The sequence below is a fragment of the Podarcis raffonei genome, chromosome 4 (genome assembly GCF_027172205.1).
Source record: "Podarcis raffonei isolate rPodRaf1 chromosome 4, rPodRaf1.pri, whole genome shotgun sequence".
In the NCBI taxonomy this organism is placed as follows: domain Eukaryota; kingdom Metazoa; phylum Chordata; class Lepidosauria; order Squamata; family Lacertidae; genus Podarcis; species Podarcis raffonei.
In genome coordinates, this window is record NC_070605.1 from 75,046,060 (window position 1) to 75,063,255 (window position 17,196).

Here is a 17,196-nt window from a genome sequence, read left to right on the forward strand (position 1 = left end):
TGGAGTTGTGAACACTGTTCATTACATGTTTCCAGGTCATATATTCTGAAACCGTTCTTGTGATGTGGACTTGAAACTGGTTTTGGACGAGGCATTGCCCAGCTCTGTTTCATATAATATGCTCCTAGGGTCCATACTGGCAGTAAGTAGTTGGGCTGCCTCAACTTCTACCAAGTGCCAACGTCACCCTTATTGCTAGTTTTGTCTTTTTCAGAATTGGCCTCCCTCTGGCTGAGGATTTTTCATACACCAAACCAATTTCACACATACGCATACACACACAAGTGTGTGGAGCTTAAGGATTTACTAAGCCCAAAATCTGAAGAAGTACATCACCTAATCAGCAACGCCTTTACTGGCAACCTGAGATTATGGTCTATCTTCTAAATAGATATTTATTGTTCCGCAAGCTTACATAGTCTAAACGCAATGAATAAACGCATTTAAAAAGAGAGAGAGAGAGATCCAGCAGAGAGTGTGAAGCCTTCTTGCAAATTGCTAGTGTCATAACATGTATAGAAAAGCTGAGTATTGGGTAGAATGAGCGGTATTCAACAAAGTTTTACTTAAAAGACCCACTGACATTAATGAACATGCCTGGGTTAGGCCTTTGGCTGATTAATATTCTGCAGCCTTTTAAATGTGTCTGTGGGATGCGGGTGTGTTGTCATTGTTTTGCTGTTTTGTTTTAATTACTTACTTGTTTCTATACTGTGTTTTATTCTGTGAACCACCTGGAGATCTTATGGTGAAGGGTGTTAAAACACATAATAAAAATATTAACAGACCTTCTTTGAGTAAAACATAGCTAAACACCGTGCAGCGCCTGTTATTTATTACAGAAGGAAAGGGTGCAGTTGTAAAGACAGTCACCTGTATTGCAGCCTTTGCCATTATACTGGACCACAGGTGCTGCTGGACTACAACTCCCATCACTCCTGACTATTGGCCGTGCTGGCTGGGGCTGATGGGAATTGTAGTCCAAAACATCTGGAAGGCACCAGACTGGCAAAAGCTGCTGTGAAGCATCGAGGATTCATTAGGTGCTTGTGTAGGGATTATTTAATTTTTAGCAGAGTATGTTGCTTTCTTCTTTGTCTTTACAAGTTTGCATGCTTATCTCCAGGATCAGGCATAGCGTAGGAACTGAAAGCTACACTCCTAAGTATACTTACTTGGAAATGGAATCAGTGGAAACTGCTTACGAGTAAATACCATTAGGGTTGTGCTACAAGGTGGAATCCATGATCCAAGAAATCCTTGGGTTTGGGTATATATAGATATAAACACAAAGTACAATAAAAGTAGTAAGTATAACCAATATAAATGCATGCAGAAATAGAAAAATTAAAATGAAGATACAATAGGGAGGGAAACCTAAAAGCTAAGTCTTTGGTTCAAATCTCTTTGGAGGCACAAACTTAGGCAAGCAGCCCTTTCTCGTCGTGTCTCCTGTTTGTAATATAAAAAATTGTAATACTGACTTGAGTTAAAAGGCTGTTAGGATTACTGAGATTATTCAAGTTCAGTGTTTTGAACATTCAAAATGTGCTTTATGGGTTGGATCCAGACTTTAGTCCCACCAGTAGGAGCATCTCCCCACATTGTTGAGTATTATGAGGTGTTGGAGGTAGAACTGTGGGTGACGCTGTGGTCTAAACCATTGAGCCTCTTGGGCTTGCCGATCAGAAGGTTTGTGGTTCGAATCCCCATGATGGAGTGAGCTGCCATTGCTCTGCCCCAGCTCCTGCCAACCTAGCAGTTCGAAAGCACGCCAGTAGATAAATAGGTATCGCTGCGGCGGGAAGATAAATGGTGTTTCTGTGCGCGCTGGTTTCCATCACGGTGTCCCATTGCGCCAGAAGCGGTTTAGTCATGACTAAACTGTCTGTGGACAATCGCCAGATCCCTTGGCCTGAAGCGAGATGAGCGCCACACCCCATAGTCAAGTTTGACTGGACTTAACCGTCCAGGCGTCCTTTACCTTTTAGAATTGTGGTCTGCAGCAGGAGGGGGAAATTGGCAAAAGTCACATTCCCCCTTCCACAGTGGGATCCCACCCCTGGATCCTAAGCCTTCTGCAAATGGAAGGGGCCTGTCAACAGAAGATGATGTCTGGATCCGACCCATCAAATTAAAAACATCATAACCAGTGCTTTTTTTCAGAGCGTAATCAAGGGTACACAGTACCGGCAACTCTTTCTGTTGTTGAAAAATGTGGCACTGATTGTAACAACTTCATGGTGAGCATCGGCACCTGTTTTTCTAGGAAAAAAGCACCGATCATAACCCTGCTTGTGTGAGAATGCTTTTGTCGTGTACCCTGCTGAATGGTAAGCCACAGTCTGGTCACACTGTGAAACCCAGCATACAGCCAATCATAATCATCATTCACAAAAACCAAATCAAGATGATGGGCCAATAATCAACCCAGTTTAAAAACCAGTCCCCAAGAGCTCAGGTCAGATGGTTTTGTTTGTTGTGAAGCAAATGTTGTGTTTTAATGAAAAATTCCACATTTTTCTGCAAGGGCTGGTGAGTACAGAGAAGCCATAATAGTTCCTCACAGAGAGGAAAACTACCGTGGCGTGAGGAAAAACAGTTTTCCTTCAGTAATGCGAATCCATGCTTGTTTCTGGCCTGCCTTGATTTTATCGATTCATTTGTGGAATCCTGCGGATGCGATTGTTACAGTGCGCTGCTGGGATGCTAATAAATATAGTTTCCCCGTCAGAAACAGATCTAATCTTTTTGCTAGCAAAGTTTGCTGCCTGTAATTACATGTCCCTTGTTGATACTCAACCAATGAAAGTAGTCACTGATGCCAGGCACAGTTTTAATTTCATAAACTGTACTGCCAGTTCTCCAACCTCTCAGAAAATTCCATTTGAATATATAAATATTGTGTACAACTTCGCCTGCCTGGTAGGTTTGCAAATAAGAGACCACTCAAAGAAATTGGGGGGGGGGGGGAGAGATATTCTGTGCATAATTGCAGTTTAAGGATCTGATGTTCTGGAGTCCAGTCAATTTTTGAAGTGCTGTTGCTGGGGAGCTGAGTTTACAGCTCTCTTTCCTTACCTCGCCAAGAATATTTTTGGTGGGGATGGGGGGGGGGGGAGGAGCCAAAGTTCGAAAAAAACATAACAAAAAGAGCCATAGTTAACAAGTAGCCTTTATTTCAAGTTAGTTATGTGAGGAAATATTTAGAAATGGTTTAATTTAGCATGAACAAAATCAGCTCTGTTTTAAAACTTTTTTTTAAAAAAGGAAGAATATGAGGAGACACCCACAAGAAAAAAAAACCTAATAAAATACAGTGGTACCTCGGGTTACATACGCTTCAGCTTACAGACGCTTCAGGTGACAGACTCCGCTAACCCAGAAATAGTGCTTCAGGTTAAGAACTTTGCTTCAGGATGAGAACAGAAATCGTGCTGCGGCGGCGCGGCAGCAGCAGGAGGCCCCATTAGCTAAAGTGGTGCTCCAGGTTAAGAACAGTTTCAGGTTAAGAACGGTCCTCCGGAACGAATTAAGTACTTAACCCGAGGTACCACTGTAGCCCCAGGATTTAGGGCCCGTTTGCAAATACAGTTGGCATATACTGAACCTGCATCACCTACACCCAACTTTAGGCTATTATTATTATTATTATTATTATTATTATTATTAATTCCCGTCCCATCTGGCTGGGTTTCCCTAGCCACTCTGGGCAGCTTCCAGCAAAGTATTAATATGGGAGGGAGCATTTGTTTGAAAGCACCGTTGTGGGGAAATCAGCTTTCCTAACAATGTAGCATATGTCGAGATGGGGGGACAGGGGACCTCAAACTGTGAAGTAGCCTGCAAGTATAGCCATTTGCAGACTGTTACTAGAGGGTTCCAAAACTGAGAGAGAAAGCATTGGGAATTCTTGTGCTTGGATCCAAAGGGTCTGAAGGGTCTGTGTCTGAAGAGAGACAGGCAAGAGAGATGCTATTTAAGAACCTTGTTCTGTGGAAGCACTGAACTGCACCACTGCACCTGCAGCCAGTTTTCATTCAAATAAACACAGGCGCATATATATATATATATATATATATATATATATATATATATGAATATGAGAGAAATGAGGGAGGTAAAGAGGACAGAGATGAATAACTAAACTTACTAAAGCTTGTTTCTGTATTTTACTTATTTAATTACCCCATTTGTACCCCATTTTTCCTTCAAGAAGCTTGAGATAATGTAGGTGTTTCTCTCCGCCCTCATTTTAATCTCACAACAACCCTGTGTGGTAGGTTAGTCTAAGAGATAGTGACTGCTAAGTGCAGTACAGGGGTGCCAACTTAAATAAAATAATGGGGGGGGCAGATTAGCCCCACCTTGCATAATTGATCACATGACGCAGTTCATTCACACCATTTGAATGGTGATGCCCACCAACTTGGTGGGGGACGGCCCCCTCAAATATTTTATTGGGGGGTCCCCAAGACCCCTCGGCCCCTAGGAGTTGGCGCCTATGGTGCAGCGTTTCCTAAACTTGGGTTTCCAGCTGTTTTTGGACTACAACTCCCATCGTCCCTAGCTAGCAGGACCAATGGTCAGGAGAGTGATGGAAATTGTAGTTTCAACACAGCTGGAGACCTAAGTTTGGGAAAGACTGACCTAGTGGATGGCGATCAAAACTCAGGCTTCCTAGTTCATCACTCTAACCCAGTTGCGAAAGACCTGTGGCCCTCCAGATGTGTTGAGATTCCAACAACATCTGGAAGGCCACAGGTTCCCTGTGCCTACCCTAGCCATTTCACCAAACCGCTTTGAATTTAGAAATTTAATAAAAGGAGTATGTTCTTAGAAGAAGCTCATTACTAGGCTGCTAGAGCCATGATCTTCAAGAGACGAGCGTTCCTTAATTAAACAATTGGTTTTATTATAATCTGCTCAATATTATATGTGTGGAAATTATTCCTTTTCAGGAACTGCACTGACTAGTTCATCTTCAGAGACCGACTCAGGTCTGACTCAGACAGTTACAGCCCACGGGGTGTTCTCCCTGCGAAGGGAAAGTCTTAAGCACTGACGTTAGGCTGTGGAAATAAGTGAAATGAGCAGTTGAATGTTCAGGGAACATGAGAACGAATTCTAATGAATAGCAGAAATTTGAAGAATGCAGACGGGATATTTATAGAGTAGAACAAGTTCAAAGACACTCATTTGGACAAGGTAGACTGAAGCAGTTATATGAGCGGAACCAAAATACAATAGTGTTCAATGTGACCTTTGCCTGAGTGGAGGGGCTTCGGTGAGATCAGAATGTTGCTTTGTTCGAGACCCTTCACATATTACTCACAATGAAGGGATATACTAGGGAGCAGGGCTGTGCTCCTGGCCCCATCTAAAGGGCCCGTGGGTCATAGTGGTTGTCTGCAAGGAAGAACCCAAGCACAAGCAACTGCCTAGGCCTAGGCTTCTATGCAACCTTATTCTGAAGCTAGAGCTGTTAGGCGGCTAGATGTCCGCAGTTTTGATGTCCGTGTTGAAGCAAAGGTGAAGCGGCTTGTGTGGAGTCAAAACATGAGCATGATTGCGCACCTGGCAGTGGCGGGTGGCACCTAGGGACTCCGCAGGCAGAGGGGTCTGGTGGCATGCAGCCCCCCTCAATTTTGTATCACTGGATCAGGTTGAATGAATTAACAAACCGTTTTAGCTTAAGTAAATTAGCACTTAATTGCTACTGTTCTGAATTCTGTCCTGCTATTACAGTGGTACCCCAGGTTACATATACTTCAGGTTACATACACTTCAGGTTACAGACTCCGCTAACCCAGAAATAGTGCTTCAGGTTAAGAACTTTGCTTCAGGATGAGAACAGAAATCGTGCTCCGGTGGCACGGCAGCAGCAGGAGGCCCCATTAGCTAAAGTGGTGCTTCGGGTTAAGAACAGTTTCAGGTTAAGTACGGACCTCTGGAACGAATTAAGTACTTAACCTGAGGTACCACTGTATCTTACATTGCGGGTCATGCAAATAACTGTTCCAAATAATGCTTTTTATAGGGTAGGGTAGGGTAGGGTAGGGTAGGGTAGGGGGCTCTGAGAATGAGTTTATAGAACCAAGGGAGCAGTGGTCTGAATGAGCTAGAACAATGTACACATTTTGCTCCCATTAGCCGGCTGTGGAGAGACAGAACTGGCACAAATTCAAACATATTTTCCCCACAGAAGCCTCTCCTAAATCAAATTTGTCCAAATATACACTTAGAGCTTGCCACTAGCTCGAAAAACTCTGCTGTGGGTCACCGTCAGGCCCTCCAACAGCCTTCAGAGAGAGGCCACGCGTTCTTGAACATTGTCAGCTCTTTAAATCCCAGTGAAGTCAGTGGGGTTTCAGCTGCACAGCATTGCCACAATCAGTTGGGTGTGTGTATGTGTATTTAAGAAAATATTGTGATATCTTTATTTTTATATACTGCAGAGAACTAGGGATGTAAATATTTTCCACCGGTATAGGTTAAAGTTTTCAAAACACTATAAATCATTCTTATGAAACCTGACTGGAGCAAGCAGGGAATAGATCAGCCCTGCCGCTCTTTCTGGCGTGGCTGACAAAATATTTCCAGCTCGCATAAAACATTCCATAAGCAATTACTGAGGGTGTGGCGGCCAGGCCAGCTGCCCTGTAATACTGAAAACACATGGGTCCATCTTTCGCGGGCTTAGGCAGAGAGAGCTGGAAACCTTTGCTGCGACTTGAATGCAAGAGGAGCTGGATAATGTTTAGCACAGCCGTGGCCCTCCCAGCTTGCATGGCCAAGAGCAGAGGGCAAATGGGAGTTGCAACGCAACATCTATAGGGTACTTGCTGCAGTAGAGAGGATGCAGGGCTTATGCACAACTTTCTGTATGACTTGCTGCCCTAAGGATTCGGTAGCCTGCTGTAAATACAGTTGTACCTTGGGAGTCGAACGGAATCCGTTCCAGAAGTCCGTTCGACTTCCAAAACGTTCGGAAACCAAAGCGCGGCTTTCGATTGGCTGCAGGAAGGTCCTGCAGTCAAACGGAAGCCACAGAAGCCCTGTTGGACGTTCAGCTTCCAAAAAGAGTCCGCAAACCGGAACACTCACTTCCGAGTTTCCAGCGTTCGGAAGCCAAAACATTTGAGAACTAAGCTGTTCGAAAACCAAGGTAGTACTGTACTGTAGTACTAATTGGGGTGGAGTGTGACTGGCAAGCAAGGCAAAGCCAAGTGGTTTTCTTTCCTTCCCCCCCCCTATGTTTTTTTATTGATTTTCAAACAATTTCACAAATTCCTTTCCATTTCAGTACAATATTCCCTTAACATTTTGACTTCCCATCCTTACTTCCATAGTGTTTCTGTTCAAATCGTTCACCTACTGCCATAAATGCAGTATTTTTTTCCTATGACATTATACAGGGGTCAGCAAACTTTTTCAGCAGGGGGCCGGTCCACTGTCCTTCAGACCTTGGGGGGGGGCAGACTATTTTTTTTTGGGGGGGAGGAATGAACGAATTCCTATGTCCCACAAATAACCCAGAGATGCATTTTAAATAAAAGGACACATTCTTCTCATGTAAAAACACACTGATTCCTGGACCGTCCACAGGCAGATTGAGAAGATGATTGGGCCGCATCCGGCCCCCGGGCCTTAGTTTGCCTACCCATGATATATCCTACATTACATTCCTTTACCGTTCTTATTCCTTTGCTTATATTTCAAGTCCTGCTTGTGATTTAATTCAACTGTAATCTTTTCTCAAATAATCCGAAAAGGGTCTCCACTCTTCCACAAACATTTCTTCCTTTTTGGTCTCTTGTTTTCGCCGTCAATTGCACGTAGTCCAATAATTTCAAAGTCCATTCCTCTTTTGTTGGAACTTCTTTTTTCCCCATTTATGTGTATACAGAATTCTGGCTGCCGTGGTAGCGTAAATAAACAATTTAACCAACAAGAAGTTGTAGTATGTTGGGTGGAGACTTGTAGCGGTTAGGAGCCCCCAGAAGGGGGTTCCATGTATATGATTATGCAGAGACAGAGTCTTGGTCTATTTCATCTTGCCTGTTAAGAATGAAGGCACAAGGTGCTTACACTGACAAGGGGGTAAATGAGGATTTGAAGTTAGTGGTAGTCATATGTAAAATCTGTCCACTCCGTCCCACTTTTATGCTAATGCTGAAGATCTGATTGGTGAACTTCATGCAATTCTGTGTGTGTGGCAATTTTGCAAATCCTAGGGATGGAAAGATCTGTCGATTTCAGTTCTCGTAGTATCTCAATTTCCCCCGTTTTAAATTCAGCTCCCCACATTTTGCAGCAGTATTTGGATTTTAAAAAGAAATCCGCACGAAAATTTGTAAGCATTACAGTGAGATTTTTTCCTAACAAACACATTTTCATATGCAGTTGCAACTAATGGAATGTGTGCAACATGGGAGGGTTTTTTCTAGGAAAAGTTTCCTTGTTACTTTGTTGGATGTTGTTTACATAATCTTGTTATATTTATAGATCTGAAATGTTGCTTTTTGTATGTTATTATATTCGCTGTTTTGTTTTGCCGTGTTATTAGGAAATTCTTTTCGCACTGTTTGGTTTTGAAATGCCTTCTTTTCTTTGTTGTAAGCTGCTTTGAGCATTTGTCTGTATGTGGAAAAGCAGCATACACATAAAATGAATAAATGTACAATTTTTACAAGCAGTTTCCCGTAATATAATGCATGTTTGTAGATTATTTTCACTGGCATTTCATTTTTATTCCATTTTTTATATTGCATTTATAAGCATTTTTGTAATCATTAATTGGAGAATTGCAACATTTGGATATGTGCAGATTTTGAAAGATAGCTATGTTTCGGTTTTCATGTTTTGGAATGTGCACATTTGAGAGATTTAAATACGTATGGAATCAAATTTATGCTCCATCCCTTGTTATGACTGTATGAAAACTAATGAGCTAGTAGATTCAAGAACATCATTTCATGGTTACACAGAGAGGCCAAAAGCTCAAAAGCAAATTAGCAAAGAATGTGAAATGTTCATTCATTTTGTACCAAGGCAGTTAGATGGAACAGGGTAGGTAAATATGCGATACCCACAACAAATCTGTTCTAGGACCAGCATAAATTTTGTCAGAAACATCTGAACCTCCCTCCTTCTCCCCAGACTAGCTGTGTTTCCTATAGAGATTTGGAATGTGTCTGACACTTTACAGCAGCTCTCACTCATCCCTGGGATAAACTTGTGAAGTAATTTGTTAAATAGTCCCATTTTATAGATGGCAATGGATGTGACTTGCCCAAACCAAGAGAAAAATAATTTATGGCTTGGAGGAATCCGAACTCGGTTCCCCATCATAGTTCAAGTCTGACATTCTTCCTACTAAACCCACATTGCCACCTAGATCAGGCACCCCCAAACTCAGCCCTCTAGCTGTTTTTGGACTACAACTCCCATCATCCCTAGCTAGCAGGACCAGTGGTCAGGGATGATGGGAATTGTAGTCCCGAAACATCCGGAGAGCCTAGTTTGGGGATGCCTGACCTAGATCATAGCAGCTTTCACTATTTGGCCACACTGCGTAACTATCACCATAGGAATCTTTCCATTGATATTCCAAAGTATCTCCAGGAAATCTAAATTCAATGCATTGTTACTTAGAGAGAAAAAATGTCTGTCTTGCTGGTTGGCAGCACAGCTCTGCAAACTGCTGTGGGCACTTTTAGACTGTCCCCATTTTACGGTGGCAAACGGGCCGGGTTCCACCCAACTTTAGGGAGGCCCAGTGTGTGTGTGTGTGTGTGTGTGTGTGTGTGTGATATCATGCATGTGACACGTGTGTGATGTCATGCGGTGGAAGGAGTCCTGACAGGGCCCACTGTGGCCACAGGTAGGCCCGCCAGGGCCTGTCGCAGCCTTAGGAAGGCCTGGTGGGGTCTGTCGTAGCTGCAGGTAGGCCCAGTGGAGCCCAACCACAGGCTGCACAATATTGAGGGGGCCCAACCCCCTCCTTGTAAAATTGGGCGTGCCCCCCTCTGCCTGTAAGGTGGGATTCAATCACACACCACCAAATTTAGGTTTCACGTTCAAACTTGACCTGAAGGTCTTGTGCACCAAAACCACTCCCACTTAAGATCAGAATTTTTATTATTTTTTATTTTTTTGGCGATAAAGAAAGTGTTGGGAAAATGTACTGGGAAGATGACATTGGTGCACCCAAGCGATCAGAATGAATGCTGAATGCACAGGACATCTGGAACGGAGCATTTGAGAATTTATTTTCACAGGTGTGGCAGAGGATTATTGTCTCTCTCTCTCTCTCTCTCTCTCTCTCTCTCTCTTTAAAGGAATTTCCAGTCCCACTGAGTTAACATTTATACATAATCCTATTTGCTTAGTGAAAAGAGAAAAAGTTAGCTTTATACCTGCTTCATCTTAGTTGTAGGGAAGGGCGAAGGTTTTTATAATCTCTATTACCGTGGAGGGCGAGGAAGTGCCTGAGTTAGCAGCAACTACTTTATCTCATCTCAGCTTTTCGTTCAGCACTTTTTGTAAAAGGGGGGGGGCAAGTAATGTCTTAATACTTTTGACAAATGTTTAAGAGGAAACCCCTGAGAGAGCAGAGAGTCCTCCTTCCGAAGGCCAGTCTAATCAAACAGAAGGCTCATTGCGGTTGCTGAACTCAGCAAACAAGAGACTGATCCCGGCACCGGATAGATATATTATGTTCGAAGCCAGTTGTGAGCTTCGGAGGTGCTGCGCATCCTTTCTCCCAGGAACACATGCCAACAAAGGGCAACTCTCTTATATACATATATATTTATATCAGTGTGCTATCTAGAGACGAAGTCTTCCTTGCAAAAGGAAACTGTCAAGGCCCAAGGAAAGCAATTACATTGGGCTCACTTATCGGCATTGTAAAATGTTCTCTCTCTCTTTGCCGCGTAATTGTCATACATCAGCTCATCTGGGAACGAAAGGCCTTCAGTTCTGTTGATTACGTGGTTGCGATCTGTTATAAATTACGTTAAAATGCATCCACGAGGCCATCTGAGGGTGAGAGAATCCAATTACAGGGGGAGTCCAGGAAAGGGAGAAGGGAGCTCCCTCCCAAACGACTGAAATTGGATTTCCACCTTTCTTTGAGAAATGAAAGCTCTCTTTGCCTACCATTCGGATACAGAATGCTGACACTGTTTTGATAAGGGGGGTTCTTATTCATCAATGAGTGAGCAAGTACATTGGCCAGTGCTTGCTGCTTTGCAAGCACAAATGCAACTTCGCACTGATCAGAGTGATGCTCTGCTTTGTTTGTCATCATACTGCAGCAAGGAGCCTTGCCGTGTCAATGTACTTGCGTTAACTGCATGCAAAAAAGGGGGTGCCGTTGCTAATAGGAATGTTTCCAAATAATTTGGGGGAGAATTATAAGCACCTAATTATACATAAGGGATGCGGGTGGTGCTGTGGGTTAAACCACAGAGCCTAGGACCTGCCAATCAGGTCGGCAGTTCGAATCCCCGCGACGGGGTGAGCTCCCGTTGCTCAGTCCCTGCTCCTGCCAACCTAGCAGTTCGAAAGCATGTCAAAGTGCAGGTAGATAAATAGGTACCGCTCCGGCGGGAAGGTAAACGGCGTTTCCGTGTGCTGCTCTGGTTCGCCAGAAGCGGCTTAGTCATGCTGGCCACATGACCCGGAAGCTGTACACCGCCTCCCTCGGCCAGTAAAGCGAGATGAGCGCCGCAACCCCAGAGTCGGTCACGACTGGACCTAATGGTCAGGGGTCCCTTTACCTTTACCTAATTGTACATCTATATAGCCATGCACACACACACATACAGATGCATATCTATACACATACCTATCACTTTTATTTCCACCCTTCCTCCAAGTAAGCTTGTTTCCGGCTGCTCCAAAGGGTAGGACACAAACCAGTCAATTCAAGTTACAAGAAAGGAGATTCCAACTTAAAGCCAGGAAGAACTTTCTGGCCATAAGAAATGTTCGAAAGTGGAACAGACTCGGTTGGGATGTAGTGGACTCTCCTTCATAGGAGGTTATTAACCAGAAGCTAGATGACCATCTGTCATGAATACTTTAGTTAGGATTCCTGTGGGGGTTGGACTAGATGACCCTTGAAGTTCCCTTCCAATTCTATGATTCTGAGGAGCTCAGGCTTTTAGCCAAAAAGTGCAAAGACATCGTGCAAATTACATCCAGGCGCAGTTCAAAAGACAACAGCTTGCTCTTTTTCAAGTCATTCAGAAAACTTTGGACTCAAACAGGCACATGAACCAACCAAAACTTGAAAGATACAGAAAATGATGCGGAAATTCAGGAAGAAACTGTATCCCCACCATCAGTATTGATGCGAGAAATACTATCAAATAGACATCCATGATAATTGCGTAACTGCACCCTCACAGCAATTACAAGGGATACCAAATTGACCAGATCTGTACTTTAAGTTTATGATCTTGATTTTTGTAGTTCAGTGGCCTTCACAGTTCTCCAAATGTAGCAGTGTAGTTCTTGGCTGTTTGTGCATGTAGAAACACATACACATTCAGTCTTGGAAGGGCATAAAACTATGTGTAAATAACCTTGAGGTGGTTGCTTAAAAGGTGATTAATAAATTGATGATAATGGAATACAACCATAATAATATATGTTTTGTACCCTGTACAATACCAGTGTTGTTATTTATACATAGAATTATGCAGATAAAACATGTGATATACATCGTGCTTCATCACATGTAAAACTATGAGAAACTTGCAAAAAAAAATATGTACAGATTAATACCAGAAGACAACAGAATTGAACCATGAATGAACAAATATACAAAGGAATCTTAGTCAGAAGACGGCTGTTTTGCAAGACCATCATTTGCAAGACCAAATAATGCCTTATCTATGGGAAATAGCATGTTTCCCCACATACCAAATGTTATGCTTTGGCCCTCTTGGAATTTTCTCTCAATAGAAGTGCAACCTTCAGAGTTACCATCAGAACTGTGTGGAACAAAGTTGAAAACAACTGAACATTTTCTGTGGGCAAACCTTCCGCCCGCCCGCCCCACCAGCGCGCAGAAAGAAACCTGATCGTGCAGAAAGGCTCTTAATTAGCATGATTGCTGCCGAAAGAATGGAGTATTTAAATCTCCATGTTTAAACAAAAGAGGTATTTGCTCTGCCGTGAAAGTCCAATGATAAAACCTTATAATAGCGGGTAAGTGTTCGGGATATGCAGACGGTGCCAATGCCAGCTTGAGCCTAATTAGTTAGGGAATCAAGGAGAATTTTAAATGTTAATTAGGTAAGAAGCATCCTACTGTATGTGCCTAATTTACTGTACAGGATTAATTTATCTGAGCTAGCATGAAGCAATTAAGAAACCCTGATTATATTTTCAGAAAGCTTGTATTAACATTCCCATAATTGACAACGTATTGATTTATATTCTCCCAGATTGCACTTTGTCTTTTTGCTTGAACTTGAAACCTGCCAGCAATAATCTTAAACGTTTTCAGCCTGCCTGGACATTTTTCAGACACCAGAAATAATGGTGGCGGTTGTTTTTATTTTGAATGTGGCTTTACGGCAGGGAGCGAGCAGGATTGGGTACTTGTGGGTATGCGTTAGTGCTTCTACTGTATAATGTGCAAAATAGCCACACAGATTTTACTTCCTTGCTTACTCAGTCGAAGCTGGCAAAGGGGAACTACAACGGGAACATCTCCCTCCTGTCTCTTTCCATGGCAAATCCTTAAAAAAAAAAAGTGGCCATATTACCGCTTATAAGAACAGAAGCAAGTAAATGGTGAAATTGTGTACCTTCTTCTCTGTAAAAAGTGGTGCTTTACAGATCAGTTTCTTTTACAGCAGGTGTGCCAACCTCTTTCTCCCCTCTCCCCACCGGATGTTGCTGGACTACAGCTCTCATCATCCTTGACCATCGGCCATGATGGCTGGGGGTTGATGGGAGTTGGAGTCTCGACAACCATCAGAAAGAGCCACAGGTCCCCCCATTCATCTTTACTGGTTAATTCCAAACAGGTTGTTTATAGAATCAGTATGATATTTTATTGTTAAGTCATAGAATCATAGAGTTGGAAGAGACCACAAGGGCCATCGAGTCCAACCCCCTGCCAAGCAGGAAACACCATCAGAGCACTCCTGACATATGGTTGTCAAGCCTCTGCTTAAAGACCTCCAAAGAAGGAGACTCCACCACACTCCTTGGCAGCAAATTCCACTGTCGAACAGCTCTTACTGTCAGGAAGTTCTTCCTAATGTTTAGGTGGAATCTTCTTTCTTGCAGTTTGGATCCATTGCTCCGTGTCCGCTTCTCTGGAGCAGCAGAAAACAACCTTTCTCCCTCCTCTATGTGACATCCTTTTATATATTTGAACATGGCTATCATATCACCCCTTAACCTCCTCTTCTCCAGGCTAAACATGCCCAGCTCCCTTAGCCGTTCCTCATAAGGCATCGTTTCCAGGCCTTTGACCATTTTGGTTGCCCTCCTCTGGACACGTTCCAGTTTGTCAGTGCCCTTCTTGAACTGTGGTGCCCAGAACTGGACACAGTACTCCAAGTGAGGTCTGACCAGAGCAGAATACAGTGGCACTATTACTTCCCTTGATCTAGATGCTATACTCCTATTGATGCAGCCCAGAATTGCATTGGCTTTTTTAGCTGCCGCGTCACACTGTTGGCTCATGTCAAGTTTGTGGTCAACCAAGACTCCTAGATCCTTTTCACATGTAGTGCTCTCAAGCCAGGTGTCACCCATCTTGTATTTGTGCCTCTCATTTTTTTTGCCCAAATGCAATACTTTACATTTCTCCCTATTACATTTCTCCCAAGTCACTTGCCTTTATTGTGATAGGTAATATGGGAAAGTGGTATAGTGGTACCTCGGGCTACAGATGCTTCAGGTTACAGACTCGGCTAACCCAGAAATAGTACCTCGGGTTAAGAACCTTGCTTCAGGATGAGAACAGAAATCGTGCAGCGGGAGGCCCCATTAGCTAAAGTGGTACCTCAGGTTAAGAACAGTTTGAGGTTAAGAATGGACCTCCAGAACGAATTAAGTTCTTAACCCGAGGTACCACTGTATAAATATCAGAGGATCATAATGAAGAGCAGCTATGCTGCATCAAACCAAAGGTTTGTCTGGTCCAGTGGGCGGGAAGATGGCACCGTCCCTAAAACAAATTGTGCATGTTGAGCTTTTTGCTAACGGCTTGCTTCTGCTATTTCCTTTGCTCCAGGACTCTGAATTTGACCCGCTGAAGTTTACTAGCCTAATTGAATGCGAGGAGCCGAATAACGACTTAAGCAGGTTTCGAGGCTTCATGTGAGTATATTCTTGCAATTTCATCTACGGTTAAGAATTGCCCTGCAGGTTTAGACTGCAATCTTCTGAATGCTTACCTGGGAGTAAGGCCCGTCGAACTTAATAGGACTTAACTTCCGAGTAGACATGTATGGGCTTGCGCTGTCAAACCTTTGCATAGTGAAGTTCGCAAGTCTTATGAATCGTTTATGGGAGGAGAAGGTTGTGATGGAAATGAATTTGACGGGGGTAGTGAACATGTGACTGATGGCGTGACTTTGGTTTTTTGCTACATCTTCGTACCCATCAGCAGCTCAGGAAAAAGCACAAAAGGATACGAGTCGCATTTGGGGAAGGCTTAAAACTTGAAAGTGTTTCAGTACTTGGTGGAAACGGAACCTGAGGCCGCTGGATGAATTAAACAAGAGCTACAGTGAGGGTGCTAAATTATGAAGCAAAGCCAAAACCATTTTGGGAAGATTTTTTTTAAAAAAAATACAAATGTACATGGAAAACCTGTTAAGAGGGGATTGCAACTCCTGTTCATCTGATTATCTGACATCAGCAGAGAGAATGGAGAAAAGCTGTTTAAATTCTTGGGTGAGGCTTAGCATCCATCTTTCCATAGACTATTTCAATCCTGTGTCAAAAAATCAGACCTCTGTGATAATTCTTAACATTAGAGCAGCCATGCTGGATAAAATCAAGGGTCTCTCATGTCTAGCATCCTCTCTGCTCCCAGAGTTGCCACAGGAGACAGCTTCTTGCTTGGTTTGGAGCTGGTGGAGTGGATAGTGGAGTTTATTTGTATTTATTTAAATGGGTTGGTTTATCCTTCCCAGGAGTTATTGGGGATTGAACCAGTGACTTTTTGTGTGGGAAGCAGTTGCTCTGACACTAAGTGATGGCCATTCTTTCAGAATATGTTTGATATGTTGTGAGTCAGTTCAAGCACGATCTTGTGGGGAGCAATTTTTGATAAAAAGTTTCCGTTCTTGGAATTTATTCTCCTCGACTCTCTGGGCAACTTTCTGCTTGCAAAACATATTGAATTCGGTGGCATTTGGTCACTTTCCCATCAGTACTTAACATTTTATTTACTTACTTATGGCGTTATAAAATTCTCTGGGCAGCTTACAATAAATAAGTAAAAGAATAATTGAAATACAGAGTAAGACAGGAAACATATATCCCATGCCCATAGAATCTCCACGCGTAGCGTGGAGGGTGTAGGGGGGGCCGGCCGCACTGGGCGCAACATCTGGGGGGCGCGCGCTCGCACTCGCAGCTCTCTGCCCCTACCTGGCTCACTCAGGGTTAGGGGGCGCAAATTACTTGCCTTGCCCCGGGTGCTGACAACCCACGCTACGCCACTGAATCTCCCACACAAAGTCTTGGTCTCCATTCAGGATTAAATCAAGGGTTGTCTCTTCTTTGCGCAGCTCAATTAATATTTCCAAGAGGTAGCCATTTATCGTATTTAGAAGTTTCATTTCTTTGTCATTGCCTAAACTTAACTTTACCCACACAATGTGAGAGAAACAGAAGTTACCCGTTATTATAACACTTTCTGCTTCGTCTGCTTCTCCCAATTTCTTTTTCCCATCTCAAAACCATCATCAGTTTTTGTCAGGGAAGATAGTATGACCCCGCTACTAAACTACATTTTGGCTCAGTATTTCCACCCACAGTGACTCTTACATCAGTTTTCCTAATTTACTGAACTCTGCCATCTTCGGCAGACAAAAGCAAATCTTTCCCAATCGGCCCTTTACAATTCTTTCTATACAATCTATATTCCAAAATAACTGTATCCCACAGATTTTTGCTTTTCCTCTATCTTTCTGATAACATCAG

The 17,196-nt window shown here is 43.1% G+C and overlaps 1 protein-coding gene across 4 annotated transcripts in view; it reads left to right on the plus strand.

Moving 5' to 3' along the window:
• The window catches only part of ATP10A (ATPase phospholipid transporting 10A (putative)), a 150,006-nt gene that overhangs the window by 79,803 nt on the left and 53,007 nt on the right, over nt 1–17,196 (plus strand). For all 4 annotated transcript variants that reach the window (XM_053384120.1, XM_053384121.1, XM_053384117.1 and 1 more), the window contains one exon: nt 15,275–15,360. In XM_053384120.1, coding sequence (XP_053240095.1) covers nt 15,275–15,360 — 86 coding nt within the window. The remainder of the gene's footprint in view (nt 1–15,274; nt 15,361–17,196) is intronic.